This window comes from Podarcis bocagei (assembly GCF_964188305.1).
Source record: "Podarcis bocagei genome assembly, chromosome: 11".
Classification (NCBI taxonomy): domain Eukaryota; kingdom Metazoa; phylum Chordata; class Lepidosauria; order Squamata; family Lacertidae; genus Podarcis; species Podarcis bocagei.
In genome coordinates, this window is record NC_138136.1 from 45,664,347 (window position 1) to 45,683,986 (window position 19,640).

At 44.2% G+C, this 19,640-nt stretch overlaps 2 protein-coding genes across 4 annotated transcripts in view; one reads left to right on the plus strand and one right to left on the minus strand.

Annotated features, from left to right (window-relative positions):
• Window positions 1-19,640, plus strand: part of LOC308597188 (uncharacterized protein C5orf34 homolog) — a 490,376-nt gene that overhangs the window by 375,316 nt on the left and 95,420 nt on the right. The gene's annotated exons all lie outside the window — the stretch shown is intronic.
• Window positions 17,610-19,640, minus strand: part of NNT (nicotinamide nucleotide transhydrogenase) — a 52,363-nt gene continuing 50,332 nt past the window's right edge. For both annotated transcript variants that reach the window (XM_081212709.1, XM_081212710.1), the window contains exon 22: window positions 17,610-18,982. In XM_081212709.1, the coding sequence (XP_081068835.1) occupies window positions 18,833-18,982 (150 nt within the window). In that variant the 3' untranslated portion in view covers window positions 17,610-18,832. The remainder of the gene's footprint in view (window positions 18,983-19,640) is intronic.

A 19,640-nucleotide genomic window follows, 5' to 3' on the forward strand; every position in this document is an offset into this window, starting at 1 on the left:
TTTTTTGTTCTAAATATTGTATTCAGTTCTTGTACTCTGGTCTGGAGTTCAAGATTGGTCATCTTCTATGGCAATAATAAAATATACGATGCTTTTAGCAGATAGTGCTGTTTTCTGTAAGAGACAGTGCTCTGTTATGATCTTCTCTGCAAGCTGCTTCTGCTTTCTATCTAACTGACATTTCCTCCTGGTGCGGCTTCATTTAGAACGCCACTGAAATATACAGTAAGATGACTGCTCAGCAAGTAATATAAATTTTAGACACCTACGCTTCAATCCAAAACAGAGTCCTCTTAATTCCAGTGTGAACTGGGGCAGCATCAGAATGGCACAAAGGGTAGTATTTATCTAGGTTTTACTCAGATTAGACACAGTTAAAATAATGGACCTGACTTAGTCATGGTCATTGATTTCAGCAGCTTCACTCTGACCTGCTGAAAGTTTTGCATGCCATCCAAAAATTAGAGGCTAAAATATGCACTGAAAATAAGAACATAGGAAGAAACCTGCTAGATCAGGCCAATGGCTCATCTTGCCCAGCTGCCTGTTCTCACAGTGGCCAACCAGATGGCTATGGGAAGCCTGCTCAACCAGAGCCAGGGCTTTTTCAGCTGTGGCTCCGATCTGGTGGAACGCTGTGTCACAAGAGACTAGGGCCCTGCGGGACTTGACATCTTTCCACAGGACCTGCAAGACAGAGCTGTTCCACCAGGCTTTTGGCCAAGGCACAGTCTGACCCCCTCCTTCGGTAATCCACATAGAACTCTAGCCCAGTGGTTGCCATAAATTTGATTCTGAATTGATTTTCAAATGAATTGATTTTAGAATGCATTTCAATTAATTGATTGTGTTTTTATGTAAACTGTGTTAGTTTTATTGTTGTTAGCCGCTACAATCCTGGTCTGATTAAAAATTTGATCTGTAATCCAGATCCATCCAACTGCCACCAACACCTGTGTTCCAGCTTCTGTTCAAGTTCTGCTTGCCTTGACTTAACCCTCACCCACCCAAGTTAGCAATCCTATGATGAATGTGTCAATGTTTGGATATAACAGTATGTGATGTGTCATTACATGCACTGTGATGTCCAAGTCTTTCTCTATTTTCATCTGTTTCACAGTATCAGATTGTTACTAAATATTATAGCTGAGTTTTATTGACTCCAGGGACAGCTGTTGAGGAGAAAATGCCTAATTTCAAGCCAAATATGGAGTTCATGTCTTAGCTCAAGAATTGGATACTACCCAAGAATTTGTTAGGGATCTCCCCCCACCCCTTTCTGCTGTGAGTTGTCCAACAAAACCCAGAACTTTGCAACAATGAAATGTAAAGTACACCCAAGTGATGCTTTAGCATTGATTGAAGAACATGGGAAGCCATATTATACTGGGTCAAACCATTGGTACAGGCCAGCTCAGTAATGTCTATACCAGACGTCACAAATGGCCTGCGGAGTCATCTGCAAGCTGGGGAAACTGTTTGCGGGCACGCACCCACACCACCACCACCACTGGCTGCAACAGATGCTTCATTCAAGCCTAATTTCAAGGCACAAGCAAACAATAGAGGTCAAGTTCAGCTAGTGGAAGAGAATTTGAAAGAATAAGGGAGAAGATGTGGGAACAAGGAGAAAGTTCTTACCAGTACAAAAGCGATAAGAAGTTTGCTTCTATCAGGATAAGAGCCTAACAAGAAGTCAACTCCCTGGGATAGTTTATTGTTGCACAGTGTGTTTAAATTTATTGTTGTACATTGTTTTAATTGTCTGTTTTAACCATATTTGCACATCAGTTTCTAATACTGTGAGTATTTCAGAGGCTTCTACTCTGCAGCCTCTTACAGTTGTTTTAACTGCGAGTCTTTTAGTTCTTACGCTCTTACAGTTGTTTTAACTGAATGTTTTTAGTTTTTATCTGTTTTAATTAACAGGTTTTTTTATCCACTTAATATTCTATTCTCTGACTGCTAGTCTATGACTGTAATAAACTGATTGAATTGAATTGAACCTAACAAGATGGCAGCTGGATCAGACCAAAGGCCCATTTAATAGTCCTGCATCCTGTTCCTACAGTGGCCAACTGGATGCCTGTGTTAGGTCCACTTTTTGTGGCATCTCAAATATGTTATCACAGACTTAGACTCAAGCTAAGCCATTGTGGTAGAAATTGAAAGGAAGCTCAGAACTTGCCAAAAGCAGAAGGGAAAGATACAAGGGTTACAATAGTTTTTCCATGGGGATGCAAAAGTCACACAAATGTTGCATATTTGTATTGTGAAAGGAGCCGTTTGTTTCTGTAGCTGGAATGAGTATGGTGCAAAACTCCCCCTTGGCAGAAAAAACAGACCAAACACGCTGGAAAAACGTGCAAACAATGTTTTCTTCTTCTTCTGCAAAATTAGAAGTAAAACAAGCAGGCTTTTCTAAAGGTTAGAACACTCTCACTCGCTTTTTGCAGCACGCACATCCACCTCTTCCCCGGAAATCCACACTTGACACTTTCGACCTCAGCTGCCCCAGCTTTCATTGTGTAACTGATGGAGTGCGTTGAATGTCAGTGGCGAGAAAACAGGTTGGACAAAAATAACTGCCTGTTCAGGTCCTTTTCTCTGCTCCAGAGTGTGGGAAAACGGCTCCTTTTCTCCAGTTTCCTGCAAAAGTATTCAATCTGCACAGAAGCAGATTTTTATTTTATTTTTTAATGTCAAATCAAACGAGCATAATCTAACCGCCCTTCGTTTTATAATGGAACAGTTTCTGGGTCAGCAAAATTGCACAACGTGGCGAAACGCCTGGTCATTTTTTAAATGCCTGCATCTGAATCCTCGCCTACTGGCTGAGCCATAGGATAACCATTTCCATTGTTTCATGGCTGCCCTAAGGATAATGCAGTACCACAATGACATCAGCTTATGAGGTATGAACTGACTGGCTAGCCAAATGCCCCTTCTCAGTCTGCTTCGGGCAGACTGTTGTCAAAGATGCGGGTTGCTTAATAAACGGCTTAGCATCAGCATTCAGCATCCTTTGGTGGCTGCCAGGGCCCCTGGCATCCCAACAAGGCCCAGTTGCACTGTCCTGTGCCCAGGGCCCCTGTCAAAGTGGCCAGGTCTGAAAGCTGCTATTTTAAAGTGCCCACAATGCCCCAGAGCTGTGATACAATGACCACCAAATTTTAAATGGTGGCTCATAGCATCCTGCAGCTTCCCACCAGACAAACACGGGCACCAGGATGTTTGCATTTCTACCTGTGGAGTTTCAGGCCACCGACAGGTGGAGTGGGAGGTCAGGTTTTGCTTCCTTTGCAACAATAATCTCCAATGAAACACTTTAGGGTCCTGTTATCTGTGTATGGATGGCATGCCGATCATGTGGATTACTATGCAAGGGGATGGCAAAGCTGCACTTTGCTTGCTAATCAGGTCTGCCAAGCCACCTGAAGTGGCCCGCTGTCCCTGTTGTAAAGGTGTCTCTTTCTTACCTTGCCAATGCACCTGTTGTCCTCAGGTGCCCCACCATTGCTGGCAGCGTACAGCACTCTGGCATGAGCCATGCAGACCCTCCAAGTGTCTCTATTTCCCAGGGACAGTCCCAGAATTACAGAAGCCGTCCCAGTTTCTGATTTGATCCCAGAATGACCCACTTTTCTTTAGGGTGTCCCTATTTTCATCAGAGAAATGTTGGAGGGTATGGAGTTTGTGGCCCCCTGAGCCAAGGAGATAAGTAAATGTAGAATCTTTAGAAGACATCTGAAGGCAGCCTTGTATAGGGGAGTTTTAAAATCTTTAATGGTTTTTTTTAATATGTTGGAAGCCGCCCAGAGTGGCTGGTGCAACCCAATCAAAGGGGTGAGTATAAATAATAAAAATATTTATCTTATAATGGAACAGGCTGTCCCTAATTTTATCAGAGAAATGTTGGGGAGTATGGCCATGAGGTCTCCTTCTGCTTTTTTGAGCATATGCTGCTAGCAAGGGTGGCATAGAAGGAGTCAGAGATGGAGGAGGAGGAGGAGGAGGAGGAGGAGGAGGAGGAGGAGGAGGAGGAGAAGGAGGAGGAGGAGGAGGAGGAGGAGGAGGAGGAGGAGGAGGAGGAGGAGGAGGAGGAGGAGGAGGAGAAGAAGAAGAAGAAGAAGAAGAAGAAGAAGAAGAAGAAGAAGAAGAAGAAGAAGAAGAAGAAGAAGAAGAAGAAGAACCACCACCAATTTGGCAAGGTCAGGAAGAGAGAGCTTTTTTTCCTCCCAACCCAGCACTGTGATGGAGAGAGAAACTGCTGCCTCTGAGCTTCAGAGAATGACCTTGTAAACAATGAATGTGTAGACATTGGTAAGCAAGGTTAGCAGAGCTGTCGACATTAAACGGGAGGTGTTCTGTATAGAACTGAGGTATGGTTCCTCAGTATGGAGATATAGCTTCTGTAAATTTGGAAGATGTAGGTCAGGTGCATTCATATTAGAATGCAGAAGAATCATAGCTGTCAACCTTCCCTTTTTTTGCAGGAAATTCCCTTATTCCAGCACCATTTCCCACTGCTTCCCACTGGTATCCCGGATTGTTAGATATCCCGTAGACTGTCCCCGGGACAGGTGAGGCTGCTGATCCCTTATTTTCATGGCTGCTTATCCCTTATTTTCAAATCTGAAAGTTGACAGCTATGAGAAGAATCAAATCCCTCAAAGCATCACTAGGCAAATACAGGAAGGGCATCACCATGTCTGCAGGGGGGAGGGACCCCAAATGGATAATATTCTAAACCACAAGTTTGTATGTCTGACTAGCATACTTTTTCTCACATGGCTAATTAAAACAGGCAGACCCAGAAAGATTTTTGGGGAGGTGGGGAGGAAACTGCTTGTAAACTTTTTGACAAATCCTGTGGGGCATTATTTATTCAAATCTGGCCAAACACATTTGGCTATTAAAAAAAACAAAATTAGCATAGGTTTGTATTTAATGCCGCACCCATTGCACATCATTAAATCTGTGGGCTCCATTTTCCCACTGGTGGCTAAGATTGCCTCTCATTGTTAACGCAGCCAGCTGTTTCAGCCCACCGGTCACTGATCGCAGGGCACAAATTAACGAGAAGCAGAAAGAGAGAAGTGACACTGGGGGATAAAACAAAATGGGAGAGGTGGTAGTCCAAAAAGAAAGGGGGGGTTCTTTCTATTAGCCAAGTGCAGGAAGGATTCACTAGGCATATTAGGAAATATTAATTTATAATATTAATACTTAAATAAATGATATTAATATTTAATTATGATTAATCATGCTATTCATTTATTGCCCAATACGAACAGTCTCTAGGTGACTTACATGCAAGCCATCAAGCTTAATGGTAAAACAGCAGCAGCCGCTCCCAAAAAAACACATAAGGATTTTCATTAAATGCCTGAATGTCCTGGGTCAGGAGTCAGCTTCACCTGCTGAACAGCAGCCTGAAGGGAAAGAAGGCGGAGTGACTCCACCTGCAGCTGGTCATACTTCAAGGACACAGAGGAGAAGGCAGTGTGAGAACTAGCTGGCTTCAGCCTTCTTATGCAGAGCTTCCAGCAGCAGTCAGATCTCTGTCCAAATGGGCATAGCTGACAAACCACCCAAAGTCAGAAATAAATGCACCTATCTGCTGAGACCACCTGCACATTCAGTGACCATTGGATCCAGGTTTATGGACCTGCTCCAGCAAAGTGAGTGCAAATCTGTGCAGAACAGGCTATCTTACCACCTCTTTGAACCCATAGCACTTCTGCCTTATCAGGTTTCCATTTATTGGCCTGCCTGATGCAGCCCATCATTGCCTCCAAGCACCATTTGAGCACCTGAGCTGCCTCCCTTGATACAGCTAGAACAACGAGATAAAGCTGGGCTTCATCTGCATAGTGGTGACACATCATTCCAAACCTCCTGATGGCGTCAGCTTCAAATGGGGGGCAAGATGTAACCCTGCGGGAAGCCATGGGGCAACTCCTTCATGGAAATGGCCTCAAAGGTAGGATTGGAACCACTCTAATACAATATCCTCAACCCGCACCTTCCAGAGCCACTCCAGAATGATATCATTGTCAATGGTGTTAAAACCCATCCATCTCCTGACCCATGTCCTCAACCGAGGTGACCAAGGCAGTTTCAGAGCCATGATTGTGCTTAAAACCAGACTGAGCTGGGTCCAGATAATTATCTTCCAAGGAAGCCTGAAGCTGAGCCAAATACCCCTCAAGCATTTTTATAAACACATCTGGGTCCAAGGAGGCCCTCTGAAGAAGGGGACGCACCACCGCCTCTCCCTCCTCCAATTACACATGAATCACTCCCTGGGTCCACCCAGTTAATCCCCACCAGGAAGCCAATATGGCCAAGGGTCAAGAGGGCAGGTGGCTGGCCATGCCCATACAAGCAGCTTGCCCACAATCTCAGGCCACAACCATCAAACCCTGATCCAGCACAAATGAAGCAGGCACTGGGTTTCTGGATGAAACATCGGCTCTGGATCCATTCCAGTCCAGCTTCCGCGCTGGTCATGGGACCGAGACGGCTCTGGTCGCCCTAACAGATGATCTTCGTAGACAGCTGGATCAAGGCGGGTCGGGGCTGCTGATTCTTCTAGATCTGTCAGCAGCTTTCGACATGGTCGATCACGAACTTCTGGACCACCGCCTTGCCGACGTGGGGATCCAGGGCACAGTCCTTCAATGGCTGCGCTCGTTTCTCTCTGGTCAGGGACAGAGGGTGGCGCTTGGGGGGAAATTGTCATCGCGCCACTCCTTGGTGTGTGGAGTACCTCAGGGTGCGATACTCTCCCCGATGCTTTTCAACATCTTTATGCGCCCCCTCGCCCAGCTTGTCCGGAGTTTTGGGCTGGGTTGCCACCAGTATGCCGATGACACCCAACTCTATCTGTTGATGGATGGCCATCCTGACTCGGCCCCAGACACACTGACCAGATATTTGGAAGCTGTGGCTGGATGGTTACGTGGGAGCCGGTTGAAGCTAAATCCTTCGAAGACAGAGGTCCTGTGGCTGGGACGGGACGATATGGGATTGGGGGGGGCAACTCCCATCTCTTGCGGGGGCGCAATTAGTGCCAGCTCCGTCCGTTAAGAGTTTGGGTGTAATCTTCGACACCTCCCTTTCCATGGAGGCGCAGATTGCAGCTATAACAAAGGCGGCATTTTTCCATCTCCGCCAAGCTAAGCAGTTGGCTCCTTACCTCTCTCGCCCGGACCTAGCCACTGTGATCCACACGACGGTCACCTCCAGACTGGATTATTGTAACTCGCTCTACGTGGGGCTGCCCTTGAGACTGACCCAGAAACTCCAGCGGGTGCAGAATGCTGCAGCGAGACTCCACACTGAGAGCCAGTGTGGTGTAGTGGTTAAGAGCGGTAGTCTTGTAATCTGGGGAACCGGGTTCGTGTCTCCGCTCCTCCACATGCAGCTGCTGAGTGACCTTGGGCCAGTCACACTTCTCTGAAGTCTCTCAGCCCCACTCACCTCACAGAGTGTTTGTTGTGGGGGAGGAAGGGAAAGGAGAATGTTAGCCGCTTTGAGACTCCTTAAAGGGAGTGAAAGGCGGGATATCAAATCCAAACTCTCTTCTTCTTACGAGGTCTTCACTGCGAGATCACATTCACCCGGTGCTATACCAGCTGCACTGGCTCCCGGTGGAGTACAGGATCAGATTTAAGGTGCTGGTTTTAACCTTTAAAGCCCTATACGGCCTAGGACCCTCGTACCTACGGGACCGCCTCTCCTGGTATGCCCCACAGAGAAACTTACGGTCTTCAAATAAAAACATCTTGAAGGTCCCAGGCCACAGAGAAGTTAGGCTGGCCTCAACTAGAGCCAGGGCTTTTTCGGCTGTGGCTCCGATCTGGTGGAACACTCTGTCACAAGAGACCAGGGCCCTGCGGGACTTGACATCTTTCCGCAGGGCCTGCAAGACAGAGCTGTTCCACCAGGCCTTTGGCCAGGGCACAGCCTGACTCCCTCCCTCGGCAATCTTCGCGGAGCTCTGGCCCAATGGTTGCCAGTGGCCTGAATTAATTAATTTTATAATGAATGATTTTAGAATGTTGTTTATGCTATACTTTTATACTGTTTTATTGTTGTTAGCCGCCCTGAGCCCGGCTTTGGCTGGGGAGGGCGGGATATAAATAAAATTTATTATTATTATTATTATTATTATTATTATTATTATTATTATTATTATTATTATTATTATTATTCTCTGGACACTTCCACAGAACTTGCCCTAACTGTAGCCTCCAGTGTAGATTAATCCTAAAGGTTTTGTCCATTCTAGAAAGTGGTGGTTGTTGTCATCACACTTGTTTGCTTGACTTACAAAAGCATTGGGATTGCCCGACCTGCTACTCAACGCAGAATCTGCAAGGCAGTATCTCCTTTCTGCTGAGTGTGTGGACATGAGAGGTCAAGTACATGAGCATATACCGTATTTTTCACTCTATAAGACACACTTTCTCTCTCCTAAAAAGTAAGGGGAAATGTGTGTGCGTCTTATGGAGCGAATGCAGGCTGTGCAGCTATCCCAGAAGCCAGAACAACAAGAGGGATTGCTGCTTTCACTGCGCAGCGATCCCTCTTGCTGTTCTGGCTTCTGGGATTCAGAATATGTTTTTTCTTGTTTTCCACCTCCAAAAACTAGGTGCATCTTATAGAGCGAAAGAGAGGGTAGTTTCACTCTCCCCTCTGCACATGTGCTATTATGTGTGGAAGAAGAATAAGAGAACAACCCTCAAGTTAAAGGGGCACCTGTTCCAGCTGTGTGTGGTTAACCACTGTTCAAACACAGCTGATGTTGTGGTACACCCCAGCCTGTACCAGCGATTTCATCCTCTATGGCTTTATACACTTTGTTCACATGCTGTGTGTTCCTATGCTTGCTTACTCGGGGTTGATCCCACTGCATGTGTTTTTTATATCCCATCTTTCTTACATCATGGAACCCAAGACAGTATATGTGTTATTCCCAGGCAGTTTCCCATCCAGGCACTGGCTAGACTCAGACCTGCTTCAAGGGTCCTCAGAACCAGATCCTGGGTCTTCAGACCAGACCCTACATGCAAAGTAGCATACTTCATGGCATATCAAGGATTGCCTTAGACCTCACATAGCCCAGCAACTCTGCTCACTGCCCATGCTAGTTGGGGCTGATGGGAATTGTAGTCCAAAACATCTGGAGAGCACACGTTGGCTACCACTGCCTTAACCTTAGACTACTCAGGTACACAGACCAGAAACTCCCAACCACAACAAGAACATTCTTAGTAAGCAGTTCTAGCAAAGAAAGAAGGTTATTCACACTTACCTCACACTGAGCCCCATTAAACTTAAAGGGACTTGCTTCTGACTTGTATCATCCTCAATACAGTGGTACCTCGGGTTACATATGCTTCAGGTTACATACGCTTCAGGTTACAGACTCCACTAACCCAGAAATAGTGCTTCAGGTTAAGAACTTTGCTTCAGGACGGGAACAGAAATCGTGTTCCGGCGGCACGGCAGCAGCGGGAGGCCCCATTAGCTAAAGTGGTCTTCAAGTTAAGAACAGTTTCAGGTTAAGAACGGACCTCCAGAACGAATTAAATACTTAACCCGAGGTACCACTGTATAAGCTATTTCCGAATACTGAAGGAAGTGTCAGCCTACAAAGTAATTAAAGCTACCGTTCTTTGTTAGAAGGAAAAGCCATATTTTATGTTGCAGTAACATTCCCGAACCAAAATAACCTGACAAAATTAACAGGTGATCTTAACCCATACCCCAGTTAGTGGTTACCCCACACTGATTAAGATTGGTACACCAATTGATGCATGTCTACTTGTAAGTAAGTCTAACATCCTAAATATTATTTCTTTGCTGCAATGCCTTTCTGAACATGCATTGTGTTTGGGGATTTCTGGCCTGTGTGCTGAATAGTTTTAGGTTTAAGGCTACTTCTAAATGCACCATTCTCTCTCATCAGCGAATAGAATCATATGTTCTGAAACATGTTGCCTTCTACCTAACCATGTGAATGAACAAGTAAGTCAATCAACTGAAGGACTGGAACTATCCAATGTACAAAAAGAAATATGAACATGAATGTGTTGCATGCCAGAAGTTCATTCAGAGTGTTGTGCAGAATTGCAACAAGAAGGTGGCAAATGTGGCTAATTTTAATTGAAACTTTTGAAGTTAAATCTAATGAGAATGTGTGCAATTCTGAAACAGACACACACACACACACACACACACACACACACACACACCCTTGCAGACAATTGCTGCTTTGTTTCTAGTGCTGGGATACACATCTCTTGCCAGTAGTTTTTCTACATTTTTATCCTATCCTTTCACCTTCTAAAAGCTCAGAACACAAGATGCAGTCTCCTCTTTTAACCTCACACCAAACTGTGGGGAGGTGACTGACCCAAAGCCAGCCATCGCATTTCACGGCTGAGTGGAGTTTGAACCCATGTCTTTTCTTTCCAAGGGCAGCACTCTAGCCCAGACATTACAAACATGGTGCTGTCAAATGTTGTTGGACTTCAACTCCCACCAGCCTCAATGAGCATGCCCAATAGCCAGGGACATGGGTGTTGTAGTCCAACACATTTGGAAGGTGCCATGTTGGGGAAGACTGACCTCTCAGGCTCCATTAATTTTACAAAATTGGTTGCCTACAGCCAGACTTACCCTTCAATTTTTCACTGTCTGCATTTTTAATTTATTTTTACATGGCTCTGAAGATGCTAAAAAAAGCAACTTGCAAGCACCTGGCAGTAGATTTGGAGTAGCAACATTTCAGCACTTTTGTCACACACACCTTAGAACACTGGGAAAGTTCAAAATCCTGCCTTAACACACACACACACACACACACACACACACACACGACAAGAGGTTGCTCAGGACTTTTCTACGTCTTAAATCCTAAAAACCATACAACCATTTCAGCCATTGCAACATCTGCGGCAAGCACTCTGCTGCTACCAGGCTGTTAAAACCTCAGTAGATTTGTGCAGAGCAACTGACATCCAGTGGCCATTGCAGCTCATTGCTCATTCTTACATGTTTTTACTGAACAGTCTTCAGTCCAAGCCAAATGGAGAAAAATACAAGGACTCTCTCTCTCCCTCTTTTTATTTAGTGAAGTGCTGGGAGCACTCTACAAAAATTCTACCTGTGACTCCTATAAACCTCATTTAGCCTCCTAATGCCAAGGGTAGCCAATGTCCTGCCCTCTGGATCTTGTTGGTCTTCAACTTTCATCAGCTTCGGCCAGCCTGCCCAATGGTTAGGGATGATGGGAGTTCCACCCAACAACACACTGGGCAGTGGCAGACTTTGGGCTCTTAGATTTCAGCGGCTCCCTATGTGATGCCAAAATTTGGTGCCACCCCCCACCTCCCACGCTCCATTCTACAGCGTTGTTTTGGTGTCCCCTGTAGCCCAGTGTCCAGCGTGGCCACACTGGTCATGCTACCCTAAAACGGCCTCTAATGTTGGCTACCTCCCCCTTACAGTTTTTACTAAATAGTAAAATGGCCCTCCATTAATCGAACACAAATGTCCCTATAAAACACCCACTCCTTTGTTCTGCCTTTATTGTCTCTTTCTCTCACACTCTCTTTTCCTTCTGCTTATATGTGACACTCTCTATTTCAACATTTGCTTGTCCTCCATGGTTCCATTCTAAGTCATTATTTTTAAGCTCTTCCCTTTTCCTCTCGCATTCCCAGGCTGCTGTTTTATTTGACTTCTTTGATCTTTCTTTCTTTCCTTGCTTCTTTTGCAGTGGAATCCTATGCATGTTCACTCAGAAGCTAAACCGTGTTAAAAGGGGGTTAATGCCAAAGTATTGCTACTAAAGGTGCAAGCCAGACCCCCAATCCCTGCTTAGTGGTGTGCAATATTCCAGGGGGTTCCAGGCTCTCATCCAGGTTCGCATTTCCATTGATTATCAAGATGCGGGAGAAACTGTGGTGACTAAGATTTATAGTGGGGTAGGAGAGCTGAAAATAATGCCATTTTTTTCACATCTGGCAACAGTCCGGGGGGGGGGGTTGTTTAGTCATTTAGTCGTGTCTGACTCTTCGTGACCTCATGGACCAGAGCACGCCAGGCACTCCTGTGTTCCACTGTCTCCCGCAGTTTGGTCAAACTCATGTTGGTCGCTTCTATAACACTGTCCAACCATCTCGTCCTCTGTCGTCCCCTTCTCCTTGTGCCCTCCATCTTTCCCAACATCAGGGTTTTTCCAGGGAGTCGTCTCTTCTCATGAGGTGGTTGAAGTACTGGCGATCTGTCCTCCCAGTGAGCACTCAGGGCTGATTTCCTTGAGAATGGAGAGGTTTGATCTTCTTGCAGTCCATGGGACTCTCAAGAGTCTCCCCCAGCACCATAATTCAATAGCATCAATTCTTCGGTGATCAGTCTTCTTTATGGTCCAGCTCTCACTTCCATACATCACTACTGGGAAAACCATAGCTTTAACTATATGGACCTTTGTTGGCAAGAAGCTCAGGTTATATATATGTAAATAAACAATTATTCACGAAGACACCACAGTTTCCGCTGTGCCTCATTTCCAAAAGGAAACATGGACCCTGGGGAAAGCTCCTGGAACCCCTGGAATCTTGCACTACTCAGAGATTGGGGTGGACTACACCAATAAATTTTTGCCTCTGAATGCCAGTTACTGGAAATCACATGTAGGGAGAGTGCTTATGTCCTGCTTGTTGGCTTCCCACAGGCATCTGGTTGACCACTATGAGAACAGGATATGGGTCTAGGTGGGGCATTGGCCTGGTCCAGCAGGGTCGTCTTATGTTCTTAGCTTCTGTTGAGTATAGAATAGATGCTACAAGGCTATGTATTCATAGGTGTCAATGCCCCTAAGCCAAATCTTAGCAAACTGCCCAATTTGTTACTGTGTTGATTACTGTCTTGCCCCCTCCTTTTCCTCAACAAGAAGCAATAAAACTCCCACATGGCCAGACTAAGAGCTTCAGCCTGTAGAATCAATTGTTTCTTTGAATCAGGGAAAATATCTTGCAAGCCAACATGTACTAGGGTTGCAAAATTACTGCTCTGGGGGAAACTGCAATGAAAGTCTAAAGGGGGAAAGTAGACACAAACTTACTAGAAATAATTGGCCACAAGTTTTCTTTATTTTTAAAGCCTTTATCTCCCTCATTATCCATCTCACAGAGAATATATTGGTATGTGCCACTTTAGAAACATTTTGTGATCGTTGGCAAGAGAAAAAAGGCCACCCTCTAAATCTGCAGGGGGGTGTTTCTCGTTACAAGCATAAGTTTCACAATTTAATTATTTGTGGGTATATGGAGTGGTAAAATAACCTGGATGGTGATTAGCCCCATACCCAGCTGTGATGGTGCAGTCTGATCCTCTCATTTAGCAAGCATCACATGCTTGCAGGCTGAAGCCCTAATTAATAGAATTATTTGTTTCTCCTAAGTGACTTCAGGCCAGCTGGATTATACAAGTCACTGCCATGAGCGCAGAAGAATTTCGGTCCCCGGTCTACAGCTGTTGGAACAGCAGCCAGTAAAATCTAGCAGCTCTCAAGGAGCTGGATGTTTAAACAAGAGGGCAGCTCTAACATTCTCATCATTCAAATTCTCCAAAGCAGAGGTTTCCTAAGGGTCTGGAAAGTTTGCTTGTTACATGCATACATATGGCAGAAGCAGAGAGATTTCAATTTAACTCATCAAATTTGGTTGGATTTGTGGAATTGAAAGAATTTTTTTAAGCTCCTGTTGATTCTTCTAAGAAGTTTCCATCACCGAGGCAATTAGCACATAAGAAGTACAGTGAACAGACACTGTGTGTTATGATTCCATTTTTTTAAATGCTACCAAAATGCATGGGAGGTTAACTAGATTAAGAACAGGAGGTCTGGCATCCTTGGGGCCCATTGTCATCTCTGAGCCTTTGCAAGTCCTGTCCTCAATGGGCAGGTGTGAGCTTCCCTTTAAAAAAATAAAAACATAAAATGCCACCATGCCCTGGGAGCACCTGACACAGCATTACTCCAAGGCACTGCAGAAAATTCAGTTGCCTGCTGCAGCCACCACCCTATAAACCCACAAGCAGCAGGAAGGAGACAGGAGAGATTCCACATAGGGCATTTTGCCAATGACCTGCTCAAACACGGGACCCATTCTGCCAAGGAAAATAGGTTGTTGTTTATAATAAAAAAAAAACAGCTTGGTTAGCATGCAATTATAAACATCCTCTGGGTATATCCATATTCATTTGATGTCTATTTAACCATTGTGGTCCCTCCTGCAAAGAACCCTGGGGATTTTTAGTACAGTGGTACCTCAGGTTAAGTACTTAATTCATTTCGGAGGTCCGTTCTTAACCTGAAACTGTTCTTAGCCTGAGGTACCACTTTAGCGAATGGGGCCTCCTGCTGCCGCCGCAACGCCGGAGCACGATTTCTGTTCTCATCCTGAATCAAAGTTCTTAACCCGAGGTACTATTTCTGGGTTAGCGGAGTCGGTAACCTGAAGCGTATGTAACCTGAGGTACCACTGTATAGTGAAGTTGCAGCAGATTGTGTTAAGAGGTCCTGAACCCACCTACAACAAACACAGTTCCCAAGGATCCTAGGGTTGGGCAGTGGGTAAGGAATGGGCAAGACAATGCTTGAAACCAACGGTTCAATTAAAGGAAGTTCTCTGAACTACACCTGGAAGCATAATTGCTGGATGGGAATGAAGTGTGTTGGGGGGTAGAACTTGGAACGATTTATCGTTCATCTTTCAAGTTCGTTCTCTTACATTTGTCAGAGACTCTTTGGGCCTTTAGAGTTTAAAGATTGTAATTGTTGCCCCCCCCCCCAAAAAAAAATTTACTCTCCGCTGTGCCGATGATCATTTGGACGAACATGAATGGACTGTTCCTCTTTGAGAGGAAGGACCATAGCCCAGTGGCAGATCGTCTGCTTTGCATGCAGAAGGTCCCAAATTCAACCCCTATAATATCTGGAGAGAATCTTGCCCAAAACCCTAGAGAGCTGTAGTAGGACAGTACTGTGCTAAAGATGAATGAACAATCTATTTCAATATAAGGCAGCTTCATGACTGTAAACTGAAATGAACTGGCGCATTTTGTAAAGGGATGAACACGAAATGCAATTAGTTCCTTTTTCCGACAGCCTGAACTAGTTTTTGAAATGAACTTCCCAAGACTCAGATGAAAAACTGTATGCTGCATACTTGGTGCTTTTGTTCTAGAAAAAAATGTGCCAGTACTCATCATGAAGTTGCCACAGTTATTCTCACACGTTTAACCAGCACTTTTCTTCTAAAAAAAATAATAGTGACAGTACTGCACTGTGCATACTTAATATACATAATTCGTGCAGATCCCATACGCTTTCCTGGTGTAGAATTTTACTTTTACTTGTGTGTGTGTGTGTGTGTGTGTGTGCGTGCGTGCACATATTTCTGGTGGATTTAAATCCAGGACAAGATTGCTCAAATACTTTCCACCTTTAATGAATGGCTGGATCCTAGGGTACAGTCTGAATGGACACAGAGCAGTAAAATGCTGAAACTCTGGATCAGTGACTGGATGGGAAGACTGGATGAGACCCCCCCCCCTTTCTCTCACTCCTGACTTCCATGGAAGAAAGGTGGGGAATATAAATAGAATCATTAAAATAAAATCCTATTAATAGATGATAGGTTTCTGGAATGGCTAAATTGAATTTTATGTTTCCACGAAAAAGCAGACAAATGATGGAGAGTCGCGAAAAGCAGGCACTTCCTGTTATTGCCCTCTGGAAATGAGATTCACTAATTACTGCACTTGCTGTATAAGGATCATGAACACTCATGCATCAAGTTTGACATGCAGTAAATAAGTAGAAGACTCCTTAGCTGGCAGTAAAAGAGTGTGAAGGCAGAAGATGCTGGTGGGTTTGAAACAAATGGGGCAATATTATTTTAAAGGCTCAAATTTATTTTTCTTTGCCACTTGCACTTCTAAGTGCATAGGTAACGGATTTTTGAAGGACTGGTTCAAGTTGTTGGCCATTAAAGAGCTACGCAAACTAGGGGACTGCTAAAATGTGAAAAATAGCAATTTTGTGCCCAGTAAAATTACACACACAGACACACACACACACACACACACACACACACACACTTCAAAATGATGAAAACCTGTTTTTTTTTTCAAAATACTGCAATAAGGACGTGAGATTTGGTTCACTTTGTTTATTTATTTATTTTAATAATCCTCTCGCGTTCCATAATACAAACAATAGGAAGGTTAACATTGGTACTTCTGGTCCTCTTTACAAACTGCTTGTATATAATCAAATTAAAAGACAACATTTTAGGCAAGTTGGAAATGGCAGCCTTTAAAGGCAGCACTATGCATTGCCAAACTAACTCGGATGATGCTCCTCTCTTTGACTATGTTAATGTGTAGGTTGTACAGAAATGGGAGGGCAATAAGACAAATAGCAAGACACAGAACCTTATAAAAATGCAGATTAAATCCTTATAGCTGCAATGCCACGTTCAATAAATAACGATACCAATTAACACAATGCAAACTTGATAGAAGATTGCAGCTGTGTACACATTACCGTATTTACGCTGGCTCCAGTGCATTCCCACTGCTGGCATTGAAAGCCGAGTGCACATGATGTTAACCGCAATCTATGTGTATCTTGTAGTTTCTTGATAAATGCTCCTATTTTATGTGCTTTCCTCAAACCAGATGCCATCCGATTTCAAAACGCAAGCTGCGGTTCAGATGCGTTTCGCGCAGCTCAGTCAGCCATTGCGGAATTGCACGTCGCAGCTTCCTTGAATGGGAGTCCGAGGGATGCAGGCACAGGGAAATGAATCGGGCAATGTGCGTTGGGTGAAGACACCCCCGCCCCCTCTCTGGTGTGTACAGAAAGTGCTGATGTGCCATAGCAAGGAAAAACAACCTTACTGCATTTGAAGCCGCTAATGTGTGCATAGCCTGAAACCAGCTGGAATGGAGTCTTACTGGTATTTTGTGGTAACTGGTACAGTTATTTATTGTTTGCATGCACCTATGAGAATATATGATTTTACATGGGATGCGGGCGGCGCTGTGGTCTAAACCAGGCATAGGCAAACTTGGCCCTCCAGATGTTTTGAGACTACAATTCCCATCATCCCTGACCACTGGTCCTGTTAGCTAGGGATGGTGGGAATTGTAGTCCCAAAACATCTGGAGGGCCGAGTTTGCCTATGCCTGGTCGAAACCACTGAGCCTCTTGGGCTTGCTGATCAGAAGGTCGGTGGTTCGAATCCCAGTGATTGTTGTTGTTTTACTTTATATGGTTTTACAAAGTTCTGGATCTTTTCGCCATTTGCATTATTGTAGGGGGCGGGGCTCTGATGGTGTACAGGTTTGTATCTTTAGAAATGTATGGCACAACTGCAACACAATCAAGGTCCCAAACAGGTCCTTCCTGCTAAAACATAGCTGCCCAAACTTTGCATTGGAATGTTGAGGCTCAAATATTCTTATGCATCAGAATGACACTGAGTAAGGAAAGATGACAATTTTTTTTAAAAAAAAAGAAAAAAGAAAAGCCCCACTGAAATGAATGGGAGCTGAGAGAAAGGATCCCTTCTACCGGTTTACTGGGCCTGGAAGATCCTAGCTGGATCCAGTCCTCTGCTATCTACTGCTGTTTAACTTATGGGAATCTCACCATTAAAAAAAGAAACTAACCAAGAAAAGGAGGTAGCTAAACGGACATAATTTTCATCTGCAATTAAATTAGAAGGTCACCATAAGCACAATGTTAAAAATCAGGATTTATAAACAGTCAAGTTGGGCTAAGTTTAACTCACTTCATAGTAGTCTGTCTTGCCCAGATGTTAAGGCTTTCTAACACAATTACAGCTATTTGTTTTGCCTCTGTCACCATGGACGGTTGCTACATCATTATGCAAACATGACAAATTCATTTTATTAGTCAAACATTTGAGTTCCACTCAAGTGCACTAAATAAAATCAAGGCTGCACTGGAAGTCAAATAACCCCCGATATCACTGAATTGTAGTTTCAATAGTAATCTTAATTAAATTAAAAAGGAAGACCAGTAATCAGAATCTTTTTTTCTCCCTGAAGCTTATTGGGTTTCTATGCTGCCCACATGATTTTTTTAATTAAAAATGTATTCCAGGTGGTCTATAATTGTAACTATCCACCCCCACCCCAGCATCTGAAGTATGTTGGACAAGAAACCACACATTTCCAGCATCTCAAACACGTCGGTTGTGAATGTATCAAAATGCATTTCAAAAGTAGCACAAAATAGATTTTAGAAGGTCGTAAGTAAGAAGCCAGCCAAAATCTAGGAAATCCAGCTAAGGGATCTGAGATCTGGAAAAGAGCCAATCAGCTGAATTCTGTGTTCACTTGGAACCAATAAACAAGAACTGAAGCCAAATGACCCATTTTAAAAATGGCGGCAGCTGCCCTGCATGTATAAATGCTTCCCTTATATCTCATGTCACACTAGATGGACAGATTTACCCCCAAATTCCTGAGTGTCGTTGTGTTCCTCTGAAATGCACTGCATTCAAGAATTCTAAAAATCCATGTTCCAGCCCCACAAGAGAGCTCACTTTGGGTCCCCCCCCTTATATACTGTTAGTTAAATTTTCACCCTTAACACTTTTTTTTCTGAACCTCTGTTTCAAGAACAACTCACAACTTTTGACGTAGATAACACATTTTAGATTTTTTTGTTCATACTGGCCAAAGGATAGCTTTTTAAACAAGAGGTGCTGGTTTATTTCTGGTAAGACTCCCTCACTTTGGCCTGCAGGGCATCACACGTCTTCTTAGCGTCCCCAAGCAGCATAGCAGTGTTGGGCTTGTAAAAGATTGGATTGTCCACAGCTGCATAGCCAACACCTAGAGACCTCTTCATAACAATGACCTGAAATGAGGAAATTGTATTAGATATAGCACAGGTATAAATACTCAGTAACAACACAAAAGAAGGTGGTTGTTTCTATAGAGCAACCCCATGGTAAATAAATTATTTCAATACACATTAACTGTTCTGTTGTCTGGTTGGGGCTAAAGGTTTCCCCCACCCGTTTCAGAAAAGTCGACCATACTCTGTTAAGGGATAACTGCAACACTTTTTGTTTATTCAGTACGGGTGTGGCAAACACCGTATTTTTCGCTCCATAAGACGCACCTGACCATAAGACGCACCTAGTTTTTAGAGGAGGAAAGGGGGAAAGCCCCGTTTTTGGGAGGATCTGCTCACAGTTGTTGAGCTTACTTTGCAAAGGGAATAAAATCCTGTTTTTATGGGGTTCAACTCACAGTTCTGTAGCTTCTTTAGGAAAGGAAAGGGAGCCGTTTCTACAGTTTCCAGACAGATTATCTAATCAACCAGTCACATGTCGCTGGGGAAACAAACAGCCTCCATCTGCAGAACATTCAACAATGAAGGCCTGGGCAAGGGGACGGGGCCAGAAAGGGACCCAGCGATTGACCTCACATTTGCTCCATAAGATGCACTGACATTTCCCCTTACTTTTTAGGAGGAAAAAAGTGAGTCTTATGGAGCAAAAAATACGGTA